General features: G+C 36.5%; 2 protein-coding genes across 4 annotated transcripts; both read right to left on the reverse strand.

Annotated features, from left to right (window-relative positions):
• Positions 1-292: 292 nt before the first annotated feature.
• LOC109105661 (myelin basic protein-like) lies at positions 293-9,962 on the reverse strand. The gene is made up of 5 exons (XM_042755778.1): positions 9,713-9,962; positions 1,667-1,768; positions 1,533-1,559; positions 1,063-1,137; positions 293-986 (listed from the first exon to the last, which is right to left on the reverse strand). The coding sequence occupies exons 1-5, from the start codon at positions 9,827-9,829 to the stop codon at positions 951-953; spliced, it is 357 nt and encodes a 118-aa protein (XP_042611712.1). The 5' UTR covers positions 9,830-9,962; the 3' UTR covers positions 293-950.
• On the reverse strand, positions 901-25,577 carry LOC109105657 (myelin basic protein). 3 transcript variants are annotated; one of them, XM_019118923.2, is made up of 8 exons: positions 25,379-25,577; positions 21,753-21,801; positions 18,650-18,713; positions 9,713-10,207; positions 1,667-1,768; positions 1,533-1,559; positions 1,063-1,137; positions 901-986 (listed from the first exon to the last, which is right to left on the reverse strand). In XM_019118923.2, exons 2-4 carry the CDS (start codon positions 21,795-21,797, stop codon positions 9,909-9,911), a joined length of 408 nt encoding a protein of 135 aa, XP_018974468.1. In that variant the 5' UTR covers positions 21,798-21,801; positions 25,379-25,577; the 3' UTR covers positions 901-986; positions 1,063-1,137; positions 1,533-1,559; positions 1,667-1,768; positions 9,713-9,908. The 3 variants fall into 3 exon arrangements, with proteins under 3 accessions (XP_018974468.1, XP_018974469.1, XP_018974470.1); XM_019118924.2 differs by lacking the exon at positions 25,379-25,577 and adding an exon at positions 25,116-25,293; XM_019118925.2 differs by lacking the exons at positions 901-986; positions 1,063-1,137; positions 1,533-1,559; positions 1,667-1,768 and having other exon boundaries at positions 8,449-10,207.
• Positions 25,578-25,969: the final 392 nt, after the last annotated feature.

The following is a 25,969-nucleotide window of genomic DNA, read 5'->3' on the forward strand; positions in this document are numbered from 1 at the left end:
AATAAATACAGTATATACAAAACATGTTTGCTACTATAGTAGCATAAGCATTTTAAATTATTTAATTATTAAAGTATATTGGTACCTTGTTACCAATAGCAAAGCACCATATGACTAACATGGCAACTATGTAAAAATCTAAAGTAAAATGAATGTATACTGAACTAAAACAACAAACCCAGCCTCCTCTATTAAGAAGTCCACTACATGCCATACTTGTGTCTCATTGTGTAACATTTCCTAAACTGATTCTAAATTGCTAAATAGACATAAAAAGAACCACAAAAATAAAAAAGTTTCAAACTTTTAATTGTTGCCGTTAATTAGGTGTAACAAACACAGAAGACATCAAATATTATTTAGTTTAAATAAGACCCCTTTTTCCATTTGTTTTTGTATGAATAGAAAATGAAGGCTCAAAATATGATCAAAGGACACAGAATCAGTCATACTCAAACTAACTCAATCTATGGTTACCAAATTCATTAGAAATCTCTGGATCCAAACAAACATTTAAAGAACAGTTTGTGTTTGGAAGTATAATATACATTGTGGACGTCAGAACACAAATTATGCATTATAGGATGCAGACCACCTTCTGGCAAATCCCATCACACTGTACGGAGAAGACAGTTCATAAACATATAAAAGGTGCAGAAAACACATATGAGGTCTAATACACATGCTAAGAGAGGTACTGGTTACACTTAAGCTGTGTAGAGGTGAGTACTGACGCTACAGAGACGAGACAAAATTATTTCAAAGATCAAACATACACAAGTATGTCAATACGTTTGACAAGACTAAACAGGAATAATTCAGAAGACAGATTGTGTTGTAACATATTAATGCAAAAGCCTTTTCAAGTCAATGTTACTGTATTAGAAAAAAAAATTTTTGCATTCGTTTTCCATCCTCTTTATCTTTAAATGGGAAACGGAAATGAGGTTTCAACGCTTGGTAGATGAAGCAGGCTTGCTTCCTCCCTGAAAAAGAGACAATAAACACTAAATTTGGGAATGATGACGTCACATGTTCATTACTGATGAAAAATACTGTTACCGATTTGAAGATCCGGGTTAAGGTGTCTCCACGTCCCTTCTGGCCTTTGGTGGAGCTCTGTGATTTCTGCTCTCTCTGTTAATAAAGTAGATAGTGTTGTGGATACTGTGGTTTTTCATTTAGAGGTGTTTTCATATCTCCAATATTGGAGAAAATTATTTTTTCAGTGTTGAAAAAGTCTTTCGCCAGAACAGTGAGGTAAAAAAGAAAAAAAAACAGGACCTGACCTTAAGCAAAGAGATGACAATGAAAAATAAATTCAAAGTAACAAGCTACTGATTACTAATAAAATACTATAAAAATATATACTATGTATGGGACTGAGGTAGTGGGAGTTTGCTGTTTCCATGATAACTCAAAAAAAAATACGATTGTGAATTCAAATTAAATCTATATAAATCACCTAAAGCATAATGTTAACAAATTTCTTGAAAGGGAATAGCTATCAACCTCAGATGTCTGAGACTTACCCTAGATTTGGGGGTAGAGGGAGAAACCTAATTGGGAATAAAAGCAAAATACAATGAAAATGAATTATTTTTCTTTCAGTGGTTTTTGGTGTAGTGTGAGAGACAGGGAAAAAGGATGAAAGAGAGATACGAACAATGTTTCTGAAAAAGTGCACAACAGCATTCTCATCTGGACGGCGACGAGGAGATGCGCTCGATCTTTGAGGTGATGCAGACAAACCACCACGAAAAGACCCCTGTGTTGAAGAGACAACACTTCTGATCATTAGACATTCCATCACAACAGTACCTTCAGACTAAAATGTTTGATCTTAACTTTTAAAGACAGTATGAAATTGGGAAAAAATGCATATGGAAAATACTTCCATAACCAAAACTGATGGAAAAGTGGGCCTGTATTATGAATACTGTACATTTTTGACATATGCTTTTTACATTTCACATACTGTTTTTCACTTACGTAGTAGGGAAGATTGCATATTTGAATACATCCTTCATCTCCCTCCCTCGTTATTTCATAACAGTATTAGTCTGCATATCAATGGTTCAAGCTTCCGTTACTAGCTCTAAAATGATATTGTGAAATTAGCAACAGAGGATTGGAATGAGATGCGTAAGAAAGTAGTTAAACACATAAGAGTGTTTTAAGAACAAAAATCTGACAAATGTCTTCACAAAGAAAAAAAAAACATCTGAAGGTGTGGTAACCCTCCAGCTACTAATGTAAACTCTGTTCCCTGACATGAGGGTCACTTGTGGGAAACTTCTGTTTACTCTGATACTGAAACATAACTCGGCTCCGAGCGACATTTCATTAAAATCTTTCAACTGAAGTGACAGTCATCGTTTCGCATGGCAGCCTACACAAAGCTTGTTCCCTTATCTTAAAAACCGAGGTTAGGATAGTAACCCGAGCCTTCCCTTTTGAACGGTCTCTCCCGTTGCACCACTGACGCTTATGGGGAACACATCCAATAGCACCTTTTGGCACATAGCTGTGTCTCAGTTTGAGGACAACTCTACAGTCCTTAGGCCCAAACTCAAGACAGGAAGCACTTCCTGGCAGTGCTTGCAGGTCACCCACTTGCTTGACCAAGTCAGCACAGTACAAGGGCAAGGCAGATTCAATCTCTGAGCTCCCCTCAGAAACTTAACGACTAGGTCATTTCTGCCAACTGACTGGCCAACCACAAGAGAATGATTCACCACAATAGCTGCCACATATACTTTGAGCCCCTTATCCAGCAGCTCTTGTAGAAAGGTTAGAACGCATAACACGTCGCACAATGACAGGTCCTAGTTCCAATCTGCACACCAGTCAGTGAAGACCAACCATTCAAGCATAAATGGCATAAAGATGTCTTGTAGACTGAGCTCTAGTCTCTAAAATGGTATTAGTTACACTCGTGGGGAACTGCAAAGGCTCCCATTGAGGGGCCAAAAATTAAGACTCCATAGCTCTGGCCAGGGGGGTGCCAAATCATGCCCTTCACTTGCGAGAGAAGGTCCTTCCTCAGTGGTATTGGTCAAAGGGCTGCAGATAGCAGATGAATCAACTCAGGGAAACACATCTGATACCTCCAGAATGGGACCACCAAGAAGAGTGAGCATCTGACTTCTCTGACCCGTCTGATGACCTGAGGAAGTAGGGCAACTGGGAGGGAAGGCATACAGATGAGCACAGGGACAGTCATGGGCCAGGGCATCTCACTGCTTCGAAAAATAACTTGGGCAGTGAAAGTTACGAGAGGTTCATCTTTGCCCTGCCAAAGGCAGACAAGATAATTTGAACTGTTTGAGAATGTAGTCTCCATTCTCCTGAAGCCACATGGTCCCTGGATGGCATGTCTGTCCCTTGGTTCAGTCTGCCTGGCACATTAACTGTTTTTTTAGTGAGAGGAGTTTGCCTTGTGCCCATAAAAGGAGGTGTTAAGCCAACCTGTGAAGGGAGCATGACTTGAGACCACCCTGGTGATTAATAAAGGCTACCACTGTCATGTTGTCAGAACGGACCAGGATATTGTGCCACTTTAAGGCTGGTATGAAGGATTTTAGAGCTAGAAAAACTGCCATCATCTCGAGGCAGGTGATGTGTAAGCATTGCTGCAGGTTTGACCAGAAGCCAGATACCAGTCTGTCCTTATACAGAGCTCCTAAACGCAATTTGGAGGCATCTGTTGTGACCACCTTCCTTCTGGAGGTCAGTCCTAACGGGATGCCTAATTGAAACAGATGAGATTTTTCCAAGGGGCTGAAAAAGTCCCAGACGGCAAGCGTGGGACAGGACATGGGCTTTGAGACAATACTGAAGAGGCCTTATGTGAAGCAGACCCAGAGGAATCACAGAGTATGCGGACGAATCAGGGCCACTGATTCTCAAGTGTGAAGAGCAGAGCAGGGAGGACTACCTTCATTAAAGAAGACGATCTCCACGAGTGGAGAAGGGCGAGACTCATGTTCTCGCAGTGAGAGCATTCCGTTCTGGTGAATGCAGCCTCTGCGTGGGTGCTGCCCAAAAAGGTGATGAACTCACCGCACCCATCTGCATTGTGCAGATGTTCCCTGCATGAGCCACACTTGTGGCATGACATTTGAATCAAAGCTGCTGGAAATTTGCTCTCATTTGTGCAGGATTGCCACAGGGGCAGGCTTCTGGCTTCTTCCGCTGCTGGGGGCCCCATCTCATGGCAATGAACAGCAGGTTAACTTAATTTTTCTTCTTCAGCAACGAAGATCATCTTGCTGACTCTAAGCAAGAACCCGAAGAAGAGAAAAAAGATGACGAAATGGTGCTCAGAGCTGACTTATATGGCGGTCATCTCCTCCCCTTTTGGTGGGTTGAAGTGATGTGCTTGGTGTACTTGTAACACTGATTCCAGGTATCCTGAGAGGATGGACAATAGAATTAGTTTTATTCCATTTCCTAAACCTAAATAAGACCCAAAATATCCCTAAGCATTCATGTCGTACACATTCAAACCACTCTCTCACTGAATCGTCTAGATGGTTTTGAAGCCATTTGGCCAAATCACTAAAAAGAAAGAACCAACTCAAAAGGATAGGTAGTTTGTGAATGATTGGCAATTGCTGGTTTAGTGGTCAGAAATACAGGACACACATGTTAACTGCTGAAATGTTTGCAGGGAAAAGGTTTCTCAGGTCAGTCGGTGCACTCATGCACACAGCCTCACACCTGCAGGAACTGCCAGCCTTTTAAATGTTTAGAGTTGTGAAGAAACTAAAGTAGTGACATCTTTTCTTCCGTGTTGTGACATATATCCGAGTGATCCTATCGAGAGACAAAAAGGGAGAAAAAGTGTGGCAAGGACTTGGTCCTATCCATGGTTTTCCTTTTTTTTTAATTTTGAGATGTGAGTGTTGCACTCAAAAATAGAGGCAGATGATTGTGAGCTTGCAGAGCCTGTAGTTTGTAATAGGTGCGATTTTTAATAGAAGCTATTTGCTGATAAGCAGGAACTATTCACAGTCCATACATAAAAATACTGTATTAAATAACTTTTTTCCTTTTATTTTAAAACTTGAAATTATTGTTTTAATTATTAAAAGATATTTACAGAAAATTTTAAATAAACAAGAATGAAAAAAAAAAAGTGAATTATACAAGGCATATTTGCTAAATGCAAGCTATGAAGGAAAATTTTTCATTTAAAATGGGCTTTTCATGTATGTTAGTTAAACTTCCGGTTTAAGTCCCACCAACTTTTGGTTGTATCCTAATACAGATGCAAATGCAAATATTAACTTGGATATACACCCCTAGTAGTAAACATTTAAAACATACTATTTATTAAAACCAAGTATAAAGCTAATTGTTTTTACTTTTCTCCTAAAAATTACAATAATTCAGTATCAAGCATATTTCATAGATATATATGTGTGTGTGTGTGTGTGTGTATTTATGAAATATGCTATAGTGAGGATAATAGTGAGGATGTTTGTTAAAATAAATCTGCAAGTTCTTCAAAAAATACATTTGTCTGGTTTTATACTCCCAAAGAAATGCTATAATATATGTTTACACCAAAAAAATGTTTTAACTATATTATATAGTGTGTTAAGTGTTAAGCACTTTTGCATGCAATTTTTCTGTTCAGACCAATGCATAACAAACAGCAGAAGAGCAGAATTAACATGCAGTTTCACTTTTTGACAGTAGATGGCTCTTTCAGAAAGGCAGGAAATACCCTGGTTACTCTGGGACACAAAATGCTACATAACTTTCCATTTTTGGACACCTGCTTGTCACAGAGAATAAAGAAATCTATTTGTATTCATTGTGGTTTTAATCAAACACCAACCCCGCATAGTAAAACAGTGGGCAAAAAGTACCCGGATTACTTACTGCTTCCAGTGAGATTCTGAAGTGTGCATCTGATGGACACTATACTATCCCATGAGGTCATGGGAGAGGATTTGTGAATGGCAGTGAAGCAAGTGATCGCATGATGTGGGTCACATGACAATGACAGCAAGGCGAATGCAGTTAATCCGAATTTCATTCCTACTGCACACATTTATACTGTACAGAACTTTTTTTTTTTTTTTCAACAGTTTCTAAGCAAGTTTCAAACCAAATGTAGTACATACTTTACAGTATCCTATTTTGGACATGGACAGGGACAAGATAACCAGTTCCAGATTTTTCCTCTGCTATTCACTGTTCCTTAGCAAAATACTTTGTTCATGAGTCATGGTTTTATGTATGCATGTGACCAAAAGCATGAATCCTACTGTTTGGCCAGTTTTCTTCACAGTGTGATGGAAAAGAGATTTTAAAAAATCTGTCGCATTGACTGATGCTCATGTTGATCTGAACAGATGCATTAATAGACATTTATTCAAGTCTTGGTGTTGAACAGGTCTTTGTATCCATCCATGCCACAAACGGCTTATCCTCTGTAGGATCACAGGAATACTGAAGCCTATCCCAGCCATTTGGGCTAAAGGCGAGGGTCACTCTTTTGCAAACATGGTAAGAATAAGGCCTACTGTTTCAGCTGGGACTCAAACCAGGGATCTTCTTGCTTTGAGGCAACAGTGCTACCACCAGAGTCATCATGCTGCCCTCTTTATATACATTTTTAATGCAGTTCAATTTAAACTGTATCTGAAAATCAAAAAACTGGCATCTACACACATACTGGTCTCTGTCTGACTCGATCACTCATCCTCAGACTTATCCCGAGGTTACTCTAGTCAACCTGATCCAGACTTTATCCACTGCAGATTCAAACTTATCCAGAAAAGACCATAACACAGCCCTTCATGGCCAGCAATCTCTAAAACCAGACAGTCTCTCATTGTAGATGGTCAGCAAAGGCCACAAACACATCATGCCAAGGCCAGCTAAAACCACAACAGAGACCTAATCAACTAGCACACACCAGACCTCCATTGCTGGCTTTACTACGGTCTCTACCTCCATGATCTTAGCCTGCCAGTCAGACTACAACTCCTAACTCAATGATCTCAGCTAGGTCCGTTGCAACCCATGTCTGCCTCTAAGGAGAAGAAGCCGCTTTGAAGTTGAATACCATCAGTGTTTGGCATCGTCAGTCATGCTGTGATTGATTAATTGTTAGGCCATCTTTGTAAGTTTTCTTTGGCTACAGTATATTCAATCATGTCAGTTTGCTCTTTCATTTTTAATCTTTTTTTTTTTAATGAATGGTCATTAAGGAAAAAAAAACAAGCTTCCTATATTAGAAAATATAAAATAAAATACAGCTTATCAACTCTTTTCCTGACTGCAAACAGCCAATCTTGCAGATCTGAGATGGGGTTTGGCCTTAGGCTTGAAAGAAGGTTGTTGGCCAAGGAGAGATGGGAGGAACACATTGTGAAACCACTGAAGGGCTGGACTCATCCCCATCTGGGACCCACTGAGGTATGGGGCCTGGGCTTTCATGTTTTATGAGTACTAGTGTTAGTCCAGGAAGAGAAGGTGGCCATTGTGAACAAGCTTTCTATTTTGGAGCCATCCACTTTGTGATTTATGAAGCCTTGTACCTCAATGGCATCATGCTCAGTTTCCTCTCACAGATCCATCAACACAACTTTCCCCTTGCATTTAGTTTAATTCCCCTTGCATTCTGTTTCATCTTAATATTCCTTCACTGAGGCATTGGGGCAATCCTTAAACCGAAATCCCCTTTCTTCAAAGTGTTGCTGAGCAGTTACCACATATTGCTCCTGGGGGGCTGCAGAAAGTATACCGTTAGTTGTTTTGCTTGTTAGTAAGGTTAAGCATTGCATTGTTTTTTTTTTTTTTGTTTTTTTACTGCATTTTGCGTCTTGCATTAAACATTTTGAATCTAACTGGCTACATTGGAAGTTTAAAAATTAAGGATTTTCTGAAGAAACTACCTTTTAAACAATGTCAGAGCAAATGCATACTCTAAATATTTATATAATAATAAATCTTCATCAATAGTCTAAATAGTAATAATTAATAGTAATAATTAATAATAATAATATATATTTTTACTATATTGCCCAATGCTTGCAGCAAGGAAAAAGAGAAAATAAATACAAAATAAATTAAACAAAAGAATAAATACACCTATAGTGTTGTTTTCATATCCGTAGTGGTTTATTAGCTAATGTTAAAATTTCTGTATGTTCTTTATTCAAATATTTCCTGTCAGTACAAGATAATCAAAAGATTAATATAACAAAGATTTTTTTTAAATCACATCAGACTGACAAATGATTATATTTAAAACCAACTGTATTTTCATTAATACTGTTCAAAAACAGCTTACTCTTGCTTATGCATATGAATTAGACCGGATTTGTCAAGCCTTTACAAGACACTTTACCTTTGCAATTTCAAATTCACATTGTGACCACACCAATTTAAAAAAAAAAAAAAAAGAAAAAAAAAAAGCCAGTGTTCATGTTGTTAGATATATTTTAATCAAGCAAATGTCAAAAAGCTCAGGACAGGATCAGCCTAAGGAACAGCTTCAGGGTTGTTCTAGAATATGTCGGTTACACATGCTGTTGTTGTTACAAAGTGTTACAAATGGGACACAATCTATAGGGGTTACTAGTGAGGGATTAACACTTAAGGATCACATTAATACATAGGAGAGAGGAGTTAACCTGAGGCATGTTTGAGAAATCTGGCTGAAGCTGCAACAAAACTATTATACAGCTGGAACTATGACATCTCAATCTCTTGTCACATTATTTAACATTTTTTTTCCCCACAAAATTAAAACTAGTTCATCAAAATGTTACACGCTGCACAAGTCAGTAATTCTGCAGCGTTACATTTTAACCATCATATGGCACTTTAAAAATAAGGTCACAAATATAAACAAGATCTCATTTCATATTTTCCCACAAAGCAAAGAAGTTTCCCAACTTTGGTGTTTGTCACCTAACAGCTTAAATATCTTTATTTTAGAAGAAAAATATTTACCTTTCTCTTTTCTTAAAAGTTAAGGCTCTAGAAATTGCATAATTTCACAAGCATAACAAATGTTAAAGATCATTTCCAAAACTATGCAAATTCATTTCAGAAACCGAACTGATCGGTAATGGCCTCAGCTGTACCATGAAAAACCCTGAGGTGCTCCCTTAACACCATGATGTTGTAAGATAACTGGATTCTAAAATGGCTATAAAATATATAATATTCATCGGTCACATACTGTATAAGAAAAAGTCATAGATATGTGAAAATTCTCTCTGCCAACATAAACATCCTGGTTGAGACTTAGTACAACTCATTGTACAATAAGCTATAGGTACCATCTTTTCTGTTTAGTACAGAACTTTTCACTGACAGCAACAGAAATGCTGAAAAGTCGTAAAAACACTTAGTTTTGTTCCCTACACAGGCATTTCGAATACATTTGTACATTTTATAAAAGCTAAAAGTCATGTTTATAAACGTCACACTGTATGCTGAATCCCTGAATCACAGTAAATTCCTAAAACAAATCAAATTGCAGCTGTATTCAATACTGGATACTATATGACAGCAGGTTTAGCGTGTAATAAACTTAGAGATAAAGAGAGAAAGAAAACTCAATTTACTGGTGGTGATCTCATAATCAAAAAATAATTGCAGGTCAAGATAAATTCAAGCAAATAGAACAGTAGTAAAGGCTCATGTGGAGAACTCTGAATGCCTGCTCAATCCTCACCTTTCCCTTCTTCTTTTTATCCCCTCCAAAGAACTTTCCAATCTGATCCATAACAGTTGGGTTCTTCTTACTGCGGCCCAGCCTGAATGTTGACTGTGAAGAGCTTGCAGATGCCATGCTGAGTGTTTGCTTTAATATTTGCAGCGGTGTTTTTTTTCCAAAATAGGAATGAGGAAAGAGTAGGCAAAGAGGAAATCTAATTTAGGTCCTGCTCTGCACACTCGGAACCGCACTCTGAGCCAGATCCGCCGTGCTCCTGGATGGTCTGCAGCTCATCAGACTCCGAGGGGCGGTCTTTGAAGGTGTTGTCCTCGCGACCTGGGGCATCTCGAGAAAAGAGGCGGACCAAGTGTGGGCGGGGCCCCGAGGCATCAGGGTCGGCTGTGTGCGGATGGTTAAAGCTGCTGTGATCTACTGCAGCATTCACGGAGTCAGTCACCACTGGACTCTTGCTGGAGCACCCATTGTTCTGGTTGAGGTCCGCCTCCCCCAGTCCTGCACAGAAACATCGGGAGTTATCTGACATTTCACAGTAAGATCATTGTCATCACCTACCACCCCCCCACTACCGTGCAGGCAACAAGTGCTACAGATTCTGTCACAAAGTCCAAAAAAAATGGCATTACCAATCACGTTTCTTTGAAAAAAGATCCAGAAGCACTGCAATAAACATGACAAATTATGGAAACTTTGCCATTTGTGATAGATTCATAAGTAGTTTTTATGATTCTGTATATTTTTCCTAAAACAGATCTAGAGATTCATAGATTTCAGAGCAGTGCTTCCTCAGGAGGTGGTCAGGTTTGAAGTGAGACAAAGCCGCTACTGTCCCACACAACACAAGAGAATCTGAATTCTAGTGTTTCTTACAGAGCTTCTTTGTGCCACCACAAAGTTATTGTAAAAGGACAAAGGAAACAGTGTGACTGTAATAACTTCCCCAGGCTGGATTTTGCGAATTCTCTGCAAAGTGAAATTCATCTCATTTCTGAAGTCCATCTCGTAAGGTGTGGCTGGTCCAAATGAATCATTAAGTCAGGCCCAAAAGGAGTTTGAGGCAGCTATTGAAAATGCTTCTATTTTCTATACAAATATTATTAGCCTAAATTTTTTAGTCAAAAGTGAAATTTCAGAGCATCTTTTGTATCTACTGTACCATTAGTGGCCTTAAACGAAGTTGTTTAAGAACTTCATGATATACCCAAAACAGTCATGTAGTGTGAAAGAAACAGTGATCCTACAACTTTTTTTTTTTTTTTTTAAGTGTAGTGTATGGAATGTTAGTGGATTTGTACCTAATACATAGTAGGCTACATAATACAAAATACCAGACAAAGGTGACTGTGGCAAAGAACAAAAAGTAAATGAAGAAAAAGTAAATGCATCCAGTCAAATTTGCAACAAATTACTGTTAAGTAAATAGATAATTAAAGTGTTTAAACAGTCAGATTAGCAGTAATTAACAGGCTGATCAACTAAAAACAAATACATACTGAGCTGGGCCCAGGAACTTCACATAAACCCATACAAGGGTATAATACCTCTACAGATTGTGGTATTAAAATGGTATTATGAATGATCTTCTATGTAATTCTCAAGTACAACTAGATTTATAGCTAGAATATGAATAAACCTCTTTGGTAACCCTCATTGCACTCGTCACTCCTTTCGCCCACCTTTCTGCCATTTAAATGCCATTTAAAAACCCTTACAAATGCAAGTTACAATCTGCAGAGGATTCAAACCCACTGTTCTCTCAATGACACCATAAGCTCAAAGTATACTTCAGTTTTTATACAGACTGTTAAGACATCTGTGCAATTCTCAAAATCATTTGTATATCATACACTAGGGTGGGATTAAATTAAGCATGATATACCATTGTTATACCGTGACAATCATGTTGTTTTGTGGTATACGGTCCTGCCTGAAGTATGCATACAGGGGTTGGAGAAAATGATGTTAACACCTGAGAAATATGCGATATTTCTTTATTAAGGTATTTTACCACCATTTGCCTTCCAATGCAGCTTCCAACATTCTTGAATAGATTCATAAAACATTTGAAATGTCTCCAGTTGAATGTTTTATAATCAAAACACCAGACATGTTGGAAGAGCGAATCATCCTCTCACTCTTCTCTCCAAAACTGCCCACAGTGGTTTGATAATATTCAAGCCAGATGATTGAGCTGGCCAGGGCAGATTTCAAGTCAGTGATGTCAGGGTCTTCAGGTTACTTTTGCTGCAGTAATTCTGTGTTATTTGGATACAATTCTTATTAGTTTTCAAAAGTCCCTATCATTGTTCTTCGCTGATGAAGTCATGCTGTGTGTATGCAGTCATAGGCCAAATGTTTGGTGCTTTAAGAACAACAGCCTTTTTGATTGTAAAGGTTACAGATACTCCTGCTAAATGGATTCCCACGATTTTTCCTTTTTGGAAGTCTGACAAGTCACTCATTTGACCCAAGGCTTGTACTAAACACTGCTAAACATGACTTATACTATGAAAAAAAAGATAACTGCAATGTTTGTTTTTCATTGTTACCTGCGCATATTAAACCTTAAGGCAAAGTGTTTGTGTCTAAATGCAAAGTGGAAAGCACCCAAAAAAATTCCAGCCAAGTGACAGATTTTTTTTCCCTGCTGTAGTTACTGAATGCTAGAGTTAGCTGACCATCCTCCTAGCTAGCCTAGTTCCAACTTCCAAAGAAAGATCACAGCAGAAGTATTGCGCAATCTCCAAGCACGCAGCAGTGTTTTGTTACTGAATGATTCAGCATTTTGAACGAAACAGTTAATTGAATGACTCAATGACTCACTCATCAAGTGACTTACCGCCACCTACTGGCACGTTATGTTTAAAAAAAATTATTTTCCCCCCAACATACCTTATTTGTATATTCAAAATTGTATTTAAAACTTAATCTCATAACATAATTTCTTGAAGTTGTAATTGTGCAATGTAAATTATTTAATTTGTTTGGTATAGAGCCTTAGTGTAAACTTAATTTATTGATCAACTGTAAGAATTTGATATGAAATATGATGCATAAGGTTTAAAAAATGGCCTTTATAAAGGTAAATAACATCCTGCAGGCAGCATACACTCTTCTGTGTCAGCCGCGACACAGGATGCGCTGTTTTCTTTTAAATCAAGAAAACGTATCCTTGTGGCGCGGCTGACACAGAAGAGCGTACACTGCCTGCATACAGCTCAGATTCGCCAGAATGGAGCTACACTGATGTGGAGTGACACAGAGGAGTCAAATTATTGAATAAAGTAGTTATTTTTGTTTTATTCACGTACAAAACGTATTGTCGTCGCTTCATAATCTTACGGTTGAATCACTGATGGGAGATGGACTATTCTGACGATGTCTTACATATTTTTATGGACCTTGACAGTGTTATTTATTTGGCAGTCTATGGGACAGTCACAAGCCTCCCGGTTTTCATCCAAAATATCTTAAATTGTGTTCCGAAAACTAACAAAGCTTTAATGGGTTTGGAACGACATGGGGGTAAGTGATTAATGACAAAATGTTCATTTTGGGGTGGAGTATCCCTTTAATCCCAAGAATTGAGAATATAATAATGACAGAACACAACACAAAGCATGAGAATTTTCAAAATAAGAGTCTCAGTACTAGAGTTGCACGGAATACGCTGAAAGTGCTGAAGTTTGTTTAGAGCAAGCTCAAAGTTCAGCCAAAGCAGGTTCGCAAATCCTTTCATTATAAAAAACAACATTGTAATAAGACATTCATTTTGCAGTGTTATCCGCTTCAATGATTATAACATGAAATTTCACTCAGTCAGTATGAGGGGCAGCACTGAGCTTCACCGCCAGAGGTGTAAAAAGTACTCAAAAATTTTACTCAGGCGAAAGTACAAGTACTCAGTGAAAATTTGACTCAATTAAAAGTACAAGTATCTGGTCAAAAACATACTTGAGTAAAAGTAAAAAAGTACAACTTTAAATTGTACTCAAGTATTAAAAAAGTAGAAGTACTTTTTTTTCTGACAGACATACAGAAGAATGGTTAAAGGGAGAGAATGAAAAAAATGCAATGGCACAGGTCAAACATCTATATTTAGTTAAACAACAACAATTAAAATGAAACACAGCGGAACACCAAAAAAAATTACAGGGAAAGGGATTAAAAGGAAACTCCATCCTTTCCACCCTCATGCCATCCTATATGACTTTCATTTATCAGATGAACACAAACTAAGAGCTTTAGAAAAAAAAAACCATTTCTCTGTATATAATGCAAGTGTACGGGACCTCCAAAAAATGACACTTTAAAAACTATACACAAAGTGAATATGACAGTAACCCCTGTTAATGAATCACTGTCTTCTTAAGTGAAAAGATAGGCATATGTAAGAAAAATACAAATACCAATATTTGAATCTTGACCATGTCATGTTCACTTTGTGAGGTTTCTGAAGTGGTCCTGTCCCCTTGCATTATATGGACTAAAAATCTTTGCTTGTGTTCATGTGAAGAAAGAAAGTCATAAACATCTGGGATGACAGAGGTTCAGTAAATGGTGAGAGAATTTTCATTTTTGGCTGAACTATCTCTTTGAAGAGCAAGAGGTGATGGAGAGGCTAGAAATATATTTCAGACAGAATACAAGAATGTGTTGAATTAATGAGGAGAGTAATAGAATTAAAACATACAACGTTAACGTTTTAAAGGCCACTTTATTTGTATTGACTATTCAACGTCACTGTCTAAAAGGTTAAATTAATCTTTTAAATGTTTATTTGGGGCATTTAGAGTTTCTTTCTTTTATTGAAGTAGAAATGTGTGTGTTTGATGCATGAAAACACTGGTCATTAGTTCTCACGTCAGGCCACACGTTTGAGCTTCTGTTTACCATATTCAATGTGCATAAGATAAAATAAAAATATAATGTACTTTTCAAGATGAAATAAAATTGTAAAGAGTCAAAAAATAAAATCTTCTTCAGAAATGTAATCAAGTAAAAGTACAAGTAGTCAGTTTAAATTGTACTTGAGTAAAGTACAAATCCCCCAAAATAATACTAAAGTACAGTAATCAAGTAAAATTACTCAAATATTTTACACCTCTGTTCACCGCTAAGCTTCATTTAATTTTCAAGATGGCAGTGACCAATAAGCATAGACACCTAGTGGAATGTGGGATTTAAAAATACACTTTTACGTATTTTACTGCACGTATTGTTTGAATGTGCAATGTACAATACATGTACAATAATAAATGATTGTGTCTCAATTAATTCCTGTGTTTTCACTTATTTTATTTGTTTAATAGAAAACTATAAAACACTAACATCTAGAAGTGTATTTCACCATTTGGCATAAGATAGTTTTAAATAACAAATGACAATATACTTATTTAGGGACAGTCTGAATGTTGCTTTAATTTATGAGTTTGACCATTAGCAGAACACAAAATGTCCTTGTTGAGTCATGGCTCAGTGTTTTGATGTGAGTCATTTCAAAGTGGATATTCCCACATTCAATTTTGTCTCGAATGTGTCATATGTATGTCAATTCAGAGCATTTATCTAATCTGGAAATTTTTTTTATTTTTATTTTTTTTATAACTGTATTTTGGACTTTGTTATTCTGCTAGTGTGTATATTCTCCTTCTATATGTATATGGTTATAGTGTCTTGATCATGCACCTTAGATTTCAAACATCATACTATAAAAGATGTAAAAGATGCTTTTAAGATTGATCAGATTTCAGAGAAAAGTTAATCCCACCCAGCTAAAGCTCTGCTGCAACAAACAGACCCACACAGTATGAAGCAGTGGGTCTGAGGCACGGGAAGCATGTCTGTGAGAGGGGCTATAGGCATGCGGTCTGAGTCCAGGCCTCCCACCCCTGCATGAAATCCTCTCTATAGCAGCATTCACGAGAACCCAAGGGCGCCCACAAGCCCCAAAGACAGTCCCTCATCTGTTTGACTGCCATTGAGCATTCACCAGCTATTCCTCATCTCATTCTCTACACGCTAAACGCAGCAGAATACAACTAACAACTACAAAAATAAGCTACAGCTGTTATAGTTAGACTGCCAAAATATGTTGGCCAGAAAAATATTACATCTAGACTTCAAAACAATTTTTTACAATTTTCTGTTTCAGTGGTTCGTAATCCTGTTTTTTTTTCATTAACATTCTTTAAAACCTGCCTTTAAGCATTTTATTTTATTTCTTTCATTCTGTGATTATGATAGATGATGCATGGCAACAGAAATAATAAAAACACTTTCTTACACTGTATTGATCTGTTATGCTCTCATTTATCATGGCAGCACAACGTTCGGATGGAAATGAATTGGAGGGCGTTTTCTCAAATGATATATGCTCAGAATCTAATGATGTATTAAGCGGTGGTCACACTAGACTAGACTCTGTGACACTGCTTCAATATTTTCAACTGGATCCTGTTTTTAAACCGTAAGAACAAAAAACAGATCACTGCCGAGGGTTTCGTAAAAGGGGGGGGGGGGGTTGTTTCTGATGTCTTTCTGTAAATATATTTATGGCTTGATAACTATGAAAGTAGTTCTAAAGCTAGAAGATATACATTAAATAGAATTTTTCCTTGATCAGACTGTTGCAGAGTTATGAAAGCTTTAGTTGCCCCCATAGGCAAAATTAAAAACATTTAAATTTGTTTTGTTTTTTGTATGTCCTGTTGCCTGTGTATCAAGTTTCGTTGTGGTTGGACTTTGTGTTTGTCAGATATAGGCCAATTAGTCAACTGATATGCAACTCGGGTAGTAGATGTTGGTGATTGTCTTATTATTAAAATAAGTATTAAACAGTTTAATTATGAAATTGTTATAAATATTGAATCCTTTGTGATTCATGTTATGGCCAAGGATGTATTGTGCAGAGTACTGGTGGATGTGAAAATCTGTGTTGTATACAAATTGAAATTGTCAAGTATTTAAATGGAATATGTGTGTTTTTATAGACTCAATATTGGCTAATGAATGATGATGCCAATATAATTAATGATATAAAAAGTAGGTGGAGGGATTGAATTATTCAACGCACTGAAGACGGCCTGGAGCAAAAAACGTTTGTGTTTTGTCCTGATGATGATTAATGTAAAATAAAACATTAAAAGAAGACTCTTTTTGTGGTTTCATATACTAAGCAATTTAATAGATTGACACACCAAAATATAATATTAAGTGACAAAAGAGCGCGGTGCAAATGGCTTTGTGGAACAACATTATGTCCCATGCAAAGTATTCTGTGAAGTACAATTTCAGTATTTTCTACAGCAAACTTCAAGTTCTATCGTACATACCTGACTGGTTAATATTTACCCTTGATAATTTTATCTAATATATGGCACATGAAGTTTTAAAGAGAAAGAGTTTTGTTGTGTGGATCACAAATAAGATGAGTTTTTTCACTGACTACTACTATTGGACAACTACTAAAACATTAAGTCAATTGGACTCCAGAAGAAACACATTTTAAAATAAAAGTTTCTATTTGGACATCGTTTTTCCACTTAAACAGCAAATAGGGAATTTGAGCTTGGAACAATCAATTGCTAATGTTTAGACTAATAAACATCAAATTAAATACAATATGATTTTAAAGGAATAAAAGGTATATATATCTGGGTTCTATATATGTTGATTATATATGGGAATTTTTTTTTTACTAAACTATAGGGCAACTAACAAATATGAACATTAACTTTATATAACATTAATATTTGCAATTAAAATGTACAAACGTATAAGAGAAAATATATATTGAAGGTGCTGTAACTGGCCACCATTTGTTATCTTTTAGTATTTTTCCCCCAGTTAAACGCAAAAATGGTTTTGATGTAGTTCCCATGCAATTTGTCAGTTAATGTAATCTCATTAAAAAAACAATTTTTCAAACAAGAAAAATTGTGTTTAAAATTGTTTGTAGGACTAGTAGATGAGTAGATAAAATCATTTCCACACAGCGCGAGAGAAAGAGAACAATGACGTTTAGGCAGTGAACAGTGAGGCAGTGACAGACTAGCTTTCTGAACAATATGAGCTTTTGAATATGGACGCAGAAGCCTGTAGTCTCTCTGGAGCCTGTGCCAGCTGGTGTTAGCTCCAACAACCTTAAACACGCAGTAGAAACATCACTGCTTACTCACTCAAAAACACACATGCAGAGAAGAAACTTAAAATGTTTTTTATGCAGCCGAATTTAAAGATTCATATTACACCTCTCAAACAATCTACCATGTTATTGGTGATGGTGATATGATGAGGAACAACTTCTCAGTACCTACTGCTGCCCACACCAATACACTTCCCCCTTTTCACACCATTTGTACACAAACTCAAATAATGGCTATGAATGGTAGTAGGGAAATAACAGACTTCTGCAAATGTGTTTCTGCAAGTTCATTTCTTTCCCCTAAAAGTAATAAATACATCTAATATATCTAGTTTCCTTGCTACTTACGGTCTAAAACAAAACTGGATTATAAGACAAAACTAGAGTATATCTTTGATTTGCCACATCATCAAATCCAGTGACTAGTGCTTATTATATCAATTCAGTACATTGTAAACACAATTTGGTTTCCAGATGGACTCATAACCTGTGTGCCCTAGTCTGGAAAGTTGCATAAAGCCATCCTGTAAGATCAGAGCTTGCCAAACACAGAAAGTGCTTTGCATGCAATATGCAGGAATGCCATTAGGGTTTCTTGCCTAAATCTCTAAATCTTGCCTAAACCTCTCCTTCTGTAAAGAGTCTATTAGAGTGGTCTTGCTATATTGATCTGCTGTAAGATCTCAAGAAGCTGGGCAGTGATGGGAGAACCAGTAATCCCCAGAATAGTAGATATACAGGCAAAAATTATGCAAATAAATAATTTAAATAACACAAAAATATGTTCTTACCAAATACCTCATCTTGTGACTCCGGTGAGTCTGTTGGGATGCGTTCAGATACTGTTGAGGATCCTCAAAAATACAAAAACAAAGTTTTACATGTACAACCAAATAATGCTTAAATACAACACAAATAATCAATGCTTCATTTTTAGAAATACTGTTGTATGAATATAACCTAAATATTCAAGCACTGTACATGTACACACAAGTTTCCTTTTCCTTCTGTAGCTTTCTGAAGTGAAATGAGACCAGATATTTAATAATAAAGAGAACTAAAACCTAAAAGAGGTATTTTCCAGTGGTATAATCCAATAAACAGGTTAAGGGCAATTTATTTAATTCTACGCTTTAACCTTGGTGTGGATCATAACAGTTTTGACTCGTCATCTTTGTAACTTAAGATACTTCACCAGCATAATAATATGTAAAAAAATAAAAATAAAAATAAATAAAAGATGTCTGCAGTAGCTTTGCCTCCAAGAATGTTATAAAGCTTGATTGCTTGAAGCATCTAATGAAAAACAGATGATTACATACGTTATGTAAAAGATCATAACCCATAAAGAAATATATTGATCTAAAAACGAACCAAATTAATTTGTTAAACCATATAACGAGATAAACAGATGCGTAGACAACAGCACAGAATTATGAACTCAAACGGCCATGTACACCACTGTGTAAAGGCTATGGCATGTGTGCATTGCAGACGTTTAACAAGCCCTTTAAAAGTTTCACAGCAGTTGGAACTGCTTGCAGAACAAATGCTGCATGTCACTTGTAAAAAACAAAAAAGTAGTATTACCACTGATCTATATCTATATTATAGATCAGTGAGTATTACACTTAGTGAAGCTCTGTCTGCAAAGGAGACTCAAAATGTGTTTAACTAGTACTACCTGTCATAAACCTATGAACATGTGCGACAAATAAGACATCTGTTAACACTGGGATATTTTTGTGATCCCTGTACATATGGGTCTCTTGTCTGGGTTGTCCTTTCTCTTCTTTTTTTTTTTTTAATAACTACACTGCACTACACTTGATCCAAATGTTAAACTGCATATGAACACTTGTTTTCACAACACACTGTATAATGCACAGTAAAGGCATTCAAAACGCACTGTAAACCCACTTTACTTGTCCTCACGCCTCTTCTTGAACCAATACATGGAATTTCAGATCAGAACATCTCTACCTATTCTTTTAGTAATGTAAAACTAAGACAAAAACACTGAACACACTACTTATATATTTTGTTTTTTGTAACTGCATGATTAAGTAACCAATGAAAATTAAACCAAATAAATCCAGCTGTGTAGCCCATTTGAAAAATTGTTAGCCTCCAGTCATACTGGATATCTGTGCCATCTAGCAATGACTGGCGCACCCTGTGGTACTGGGTCTGTACTCCGCATATAGGGAGTAGTGCTTTAAGAATTGAGAAGGGCTATTAGGAATGGTAGTGTTTTTTTGTTTGTTTGTTTGTTTTTGTTTTTTTGTAATTTGCCTACTTGTTGAAAATTAATTTTGTCCTAATGCTTGCATGTTTAAGAGAACTAAATCATGCATTCTGGAAAAACTGGTATGAAACAAAATGGAAGCTGCAGCCAATGGGGAAACCACTGTTGCTCTTTAATCAAATGTAATAATATATGTAATAATAATTTATATATATAAAAACACTTAAACTTATAAAAATTGCCAATTATTAGTAGCCAATTATTTTGATGACAGGCTTTGGCTCCAGCATTTCAGAATCACCAGAGAAACATGGTTTCTTTTCATCTCTGAGCATATTAATTACTTACATGACTTCTTGAGGCAAAGGCATATTATATATATATATATATATATATATATATATATATATATAAAATTTTCTTATTTTTGATGTGCACTCTAGGAATTGGACATGCTTCCACTATAGTTTATGCATGTGTCTTCTTACCAAATAAACAAATATACACACTTCAAGTGTACACACGAATGCACATTTTTGAATATCATTTGATTCCTAAAGTTTCCAGATCTATTCACACCTATTCACAGTTTCAAAATAAAAATCTGCTTAAAAATATGTTTATGTAAACCTGGCTAGTGAAATCATAAAAATCTGGTTAAGAAAATGTATTCTTCTGGGATTTTATCACAAGGGCTCTTATTAATAGTGTGAAACAGTACTTAAATTACGCTATTGGTATGTATTTTAAACTGTATGTAAAACAGATGCTGTTTACGCATTATTGGCATTTAATCACTTGGGATTGCACACTTGGGATTGGTCACCCAGGGCATGCTAATTCCAAGTGCTGTGTCATGGTATTGATGGAATATGTGATAAATAGATGAGGGCAAGCAGCAGTTCTGAAACACAGCAAGACTTTAAATGTAAATGCAATATTTTTTTTTCTAAACATCATTCTCCATCCTGGCTTATCAGCTGATGTACATGGACTGATTATTTCACTGTAACAGGACATTCACTAACAAGAAGTTGGTAATTTCAAGTAATTTCTGTAATCCATGATTATCAACAAGAGGGCAGCATGTAGCTTCTGTGCACTGGGATCTAACATAACACTAACTGTGGTACAGTAGCCCCAGAAGAAAAGATTTTCATGTCTGAAGACGCTTGTCTCTTGACTTAATGGATATTTCCCCAAACAGCATTAATGGTGTAAACGGTTGTCCTTTGTATAGCTGCTTCTTGCATTTTTGTAACATTGTTTTGCTTGTTAAGATTTTAAATGATGTTTATCAGCATGGATATCTGAAACAGCATTTATGATATCTCATCGAGACACTTGTTGAGACCAAGCTATGCATCCAGGATGGTGAATGTCTTGATTTTGTCAACCTGTTTGTAATTATTGATTCTAACATGAAGAAGTGACAATCACAAACATTGTACTTACTTTTTCCCCAGGATGAAGGTTAAATTACTGTAACATAATGCAAGGCACCCGATTTAATCTGAGCAACTCTATGACTCTCAAAAAACTCCTACTACCTAAAATTATAATTGTAAATATACCACTAATTTGGCCTACTGTTAAATGTTAGCTAATAAATACATATAGACTGACAGACAGACATATATACATACCTTGGGAACAGTAAGTGGCTCACGTTTTCCAAGATGCTGCCCCATGCTCCTGAGACAAGATGGAGAAAGGAATGTTTTTAATAAGTGGAAAGACAAACAATTTCTTTATATAATCAAACTGATACTTGGTATTGAGAAGAGTTTGTGCTACAAAAAACAATCACTAAAACAATGTAGCTTGTTAATTCAGACTAATTAAAAGACAACTACTTGATTAATTAAACACACTTTGTTAAAACTTTTAGTATCTAGCAATGAGGTTCAGGTTTAGCCAGTTGAGATAAACTAAATATTTGTTTTGGAACAATGTACTATGGTATAGTCTTTAATGCCACCCTTCTGTACAGGCATCAGGTTCAATTTCTCTGTTCTTAGCATTCTTCTGTATTTTGTCACATTCTTGTTTAACAAGAAATGTTGATCCTTAAAAAGCTCTCTACACAGCCTCTGTGCACACTAGTGGATATAATTTCCACATAGTTGAAACAACACTGCCCTCTGGGAAATCCAAACTCTTTTGTACCTTTTGCTGTAATACATTTTTTTTCATATCTTTGGACGACTCCTTAGCCTTAGAAATTCAACAACAATAATAATCCCAGAACTATAAAATGAGATGAATCAAGGATCAAGAGCACTAGAAAGAAAGGAATGACATGAGGGTGAGTAAATGATGACAGAATTTTTTTGGGGGGGGTGAACTATCCCTTGAATTGGCCCCTCAGGGCCCTGAACCTAGTATGAATATTCACTGCAAATGTTTGGCAAAAAGGATATTCTGAACATACGCAATGGAACCTAAAATATTTCCTTAATCGGTGATCAAACAAAATATAAGATATATATTTTTATATTATTAAAACAAAAATATAAGAATAAAAATAAAAAGATAATCAAATTAAAAAATCTGACTGGCTAAGAAACCTTCCTAGAGTGCCGATATATCACCAGCATCAGAACTGGGACTGTTCACCATTTGTATTGTGTCACTCCACATGTCTCTGCGTGTTCTAGACAGACAGCATTTCTCCCAGCAAATGGGAATGGAATGGAAAAAAAATAGAAGGGTTTTGGGAATGGAAAAAACCTACTATAATTTTCAAAATACTACTGTTGTAATGACACAGAATGTAGTTTGAATAGTTTTTAAGATGAGAATGTATCGAATGTATAGTATCTATAAACGTAAAACTTTCGACTTCAAGATTTTAAAATCATTTTAATTTTCAGGAGCAGCTGTTTCAAGCCAGCATCAAAGTTTGTCATGACACACTTTACTCATATTATTATTATTATTATTTAAAAAAATACATTATTATGAAAAATCATTTGTCTGTTATCTCTCTGCCCTCCTCACCCAGTAGAATGACTAAAGCATAAAAAGGGGAGGAAGAACAGTGTGTGTTTGTTGAATTTCTTGTCTCACTGAATCTATGTATGGATTTATGCTCAAGAGGAAGTCGTTCTGTCACCCCTTTGCCATTTTTGAAAGGTGTAAGCTAGAATTCATCAGAAAAGCTAGAATTCATCAGAAACAGAATTCATCAGAAACAGTTGGCAGGTGAGACACTCCCCCAACCACCATCGAGTTGTTTAAAATCCTTCATTTTCCTGGAGTCTCTAGTTACAAACTCATCACAGCTCCTGTGGTCTGCAAAGATGATACATTCTCACAGAAGACAGAAGTAACAGTTCATTTTTATTTTTTCTCATTTATTTGAGTGATTACTTTAAGGAATTGGTTTAACCGGAGCGGCATCTTTGTCACTGCAAACAACAAAGTTTGGGTTCTACAGACGTTTACGGAAAGAGGATGCTCTTAGCTCCATGAAACAAAAACTGATCTCTAGTGCACATCACAAAGTACATGTAGGCCTACATATATAAACATTTTGCACATCCTTGTTCCTTAGACTTAAAGTCCCAATGTAATTTCAGTGTGAAATTCACTTTCAGGGTGGACTTATAATGGGAAGGTTTCGACTCTCAGCCATAATGTTTTAAGGGAGTACCGAGTATAGTGCACACGCAGAACATTCAAGTGTTTATTTATTTATTTCTTTTTTTATGGGGGCAAGAAAGTGTGACAAGAGCACAACTTTTTAGCGTTTCCCTCACTTTGGTGTTGATTACGGTATGTCTGATGGGGCTCCAGTAAGGAACCAATAGTCTTAACAGAGATAATCGCATGTGAAATTCAGCCAAAAATTTGTGCCAAATATTTGTGTTGGTTTAAACAGGCCTTACTGTCTTAACTTTGACAAACAGTCACTCTGAATTTTTTGGAAGCCTTGACACTTTTACACTGCATACACACTTGTAAATTGTAACCGGCTGAATCAAAAGAAGCTATAATTTAAACAATTCAGGTGAGTTATATAGAATTACTCACTGTATAAGCCATTAATGTTCATTATGGCACATCTGCTAATCACCCAATTCAAACATCTGAAATAAAACATAATTATTGAATAGAGCTAAATTTCTCAATAACAACTGAGATATGAGATCTAATGTGTGATTTTATTTGCAGGTGATTTTCGGCTAAAGCGGTGTGGCATCATCACCGATGCCTGCAACTCTTCTTCAGAGAGACTTTTCCTGTGGGACCGTGTAGTTCTCTTCTGAGGATTGTGTAATGCTATGTCTGTGATATTTCGGAGAGCTTTCACGTGATGGGGATTTGGAGAAATGGGGCTGTTTCAATTTGATCGGACCTTCGTCAGAAGAGGGCGAGGTGTCATCAAAACAGTGGGCAGGTGAAACACCCCTCGATCATATTCAAGCTGTGGGACGCCGCCTTTGGTTTCCCAATACAGCTTTACTCTCAACGAAATTACGTCTGTATGTCGCCCACATTAGTTTCCATCCGAACAACATTCGCAAACGCGGAAACTGGTAGTTCACGGTCGTGTTTTCACCTGAAAAAGATTATGTGATTATAATGAAGCTTTAAAGCTTGAAAAGCGTGAAGCTTTTACATATTTGAATTGTGCAAATACTGTTAACCCTTCGAGGGCACTCGATGAAAAACAACAACAAAAAAAATAATAAGAGTATGTCTTCCTGTAATGTGTTCTACTGTTAGCACAAAATAATTACTAGATATATTATAATTAAAATGTAAAGCACAGTAGTATTGCAACCGCTGGAAGCTTATCTAATCAGCTGCTCTTCACGCGCTTAAGTTTAGTGTAGCTAGTAAATAAAATTGTGACATCAAGAAATTTTTGCTAGAAATCGGGGCCTCTGGCTACACGGAAAAACAAATACTCGTTGAACCTTACGCTGAACTGTACCGAAAACCGTGCGATCTGTTTTAATGGGTGAGTAACTGACAGAAAGGCAGCGACTATAACTTACGTTAAATGCGTGCATCACATCTGGGACAGAAGTTGCAAAGGTGGCCGCGATATGCAACAGAACCGCGACAGCTTATATAATAAATAAGTTCAGTCATGACAGAAACAGAACCACTGACTACAGCATCTGCTCAGCTAGGAAGCAAACTGAGCTGAAATAGAGAATATTTCAAGCACCGTATAAGATGTCGTGATTTGACGAACATACACACAAACACAAACACACACACAGAGAGCGTGAGAGAGAGAGAGAGAGAGACTTACCTGTTTGTCCAAACGCGTCCACGCGATGTGTAGATTACAGGTTTCGGCTGCTCGCCTCAGCAGTACATCAAAAAATCCACATCTGCGCAAAATAAAATGTTGTAGGCTTTGTTTTTCTGTTTCGGCTGCATGTGGTTTGGATTTGATGATACAATAACGTACTTCCTGCTTTTAGGTCGTGCTGTGTTATTCAGTGTGGGTGGGGCTTAAGCAGTTTACAACTTATGAGAAAGGAAACATTATTTACTTCATTTATGTCGTTTTAGCATACTTTATCCCTGTTATGCTAGGTTTTGTGTTTTCAGCCAGTTTTATATTAACATAAAAATAAACAACAAGTGAAGTAAGGCTATTACCTAACACACTGGAATTATTTCTTGGAATGTAATAATGTCTCTTGATCCCACTTAAGTAGCTAGGAGCTGTACTTGCATGTCTGAAAACAGCTGCCCGTGGGAAGAATTTGCGTCGGATGGGGATTCATCATGAATCATATTGAAACCTCCACCTGATGTGTCAGTGTAAGAGCAAGTCATTCAGTAAAGTGAGTATGGTAAGGGTTAAGGGTAGGGTGGTATAATAGATAGGGGC

Source organism: Cyprinus carpio, unplaced genomic scaffold, assembly GCF_018340385.1.
Source record: "Cyprinus carpio isolate SPL01 unplaced genomic scaffold, ASM1834038v1 S000006746, whole genome shotgun sequence".
NCBI lineage: Eukaryota > Metazoa > Chordata > Actinopteri > Cypriniformes > Cyprinidae > Cyprinus > Cyprinus carpio.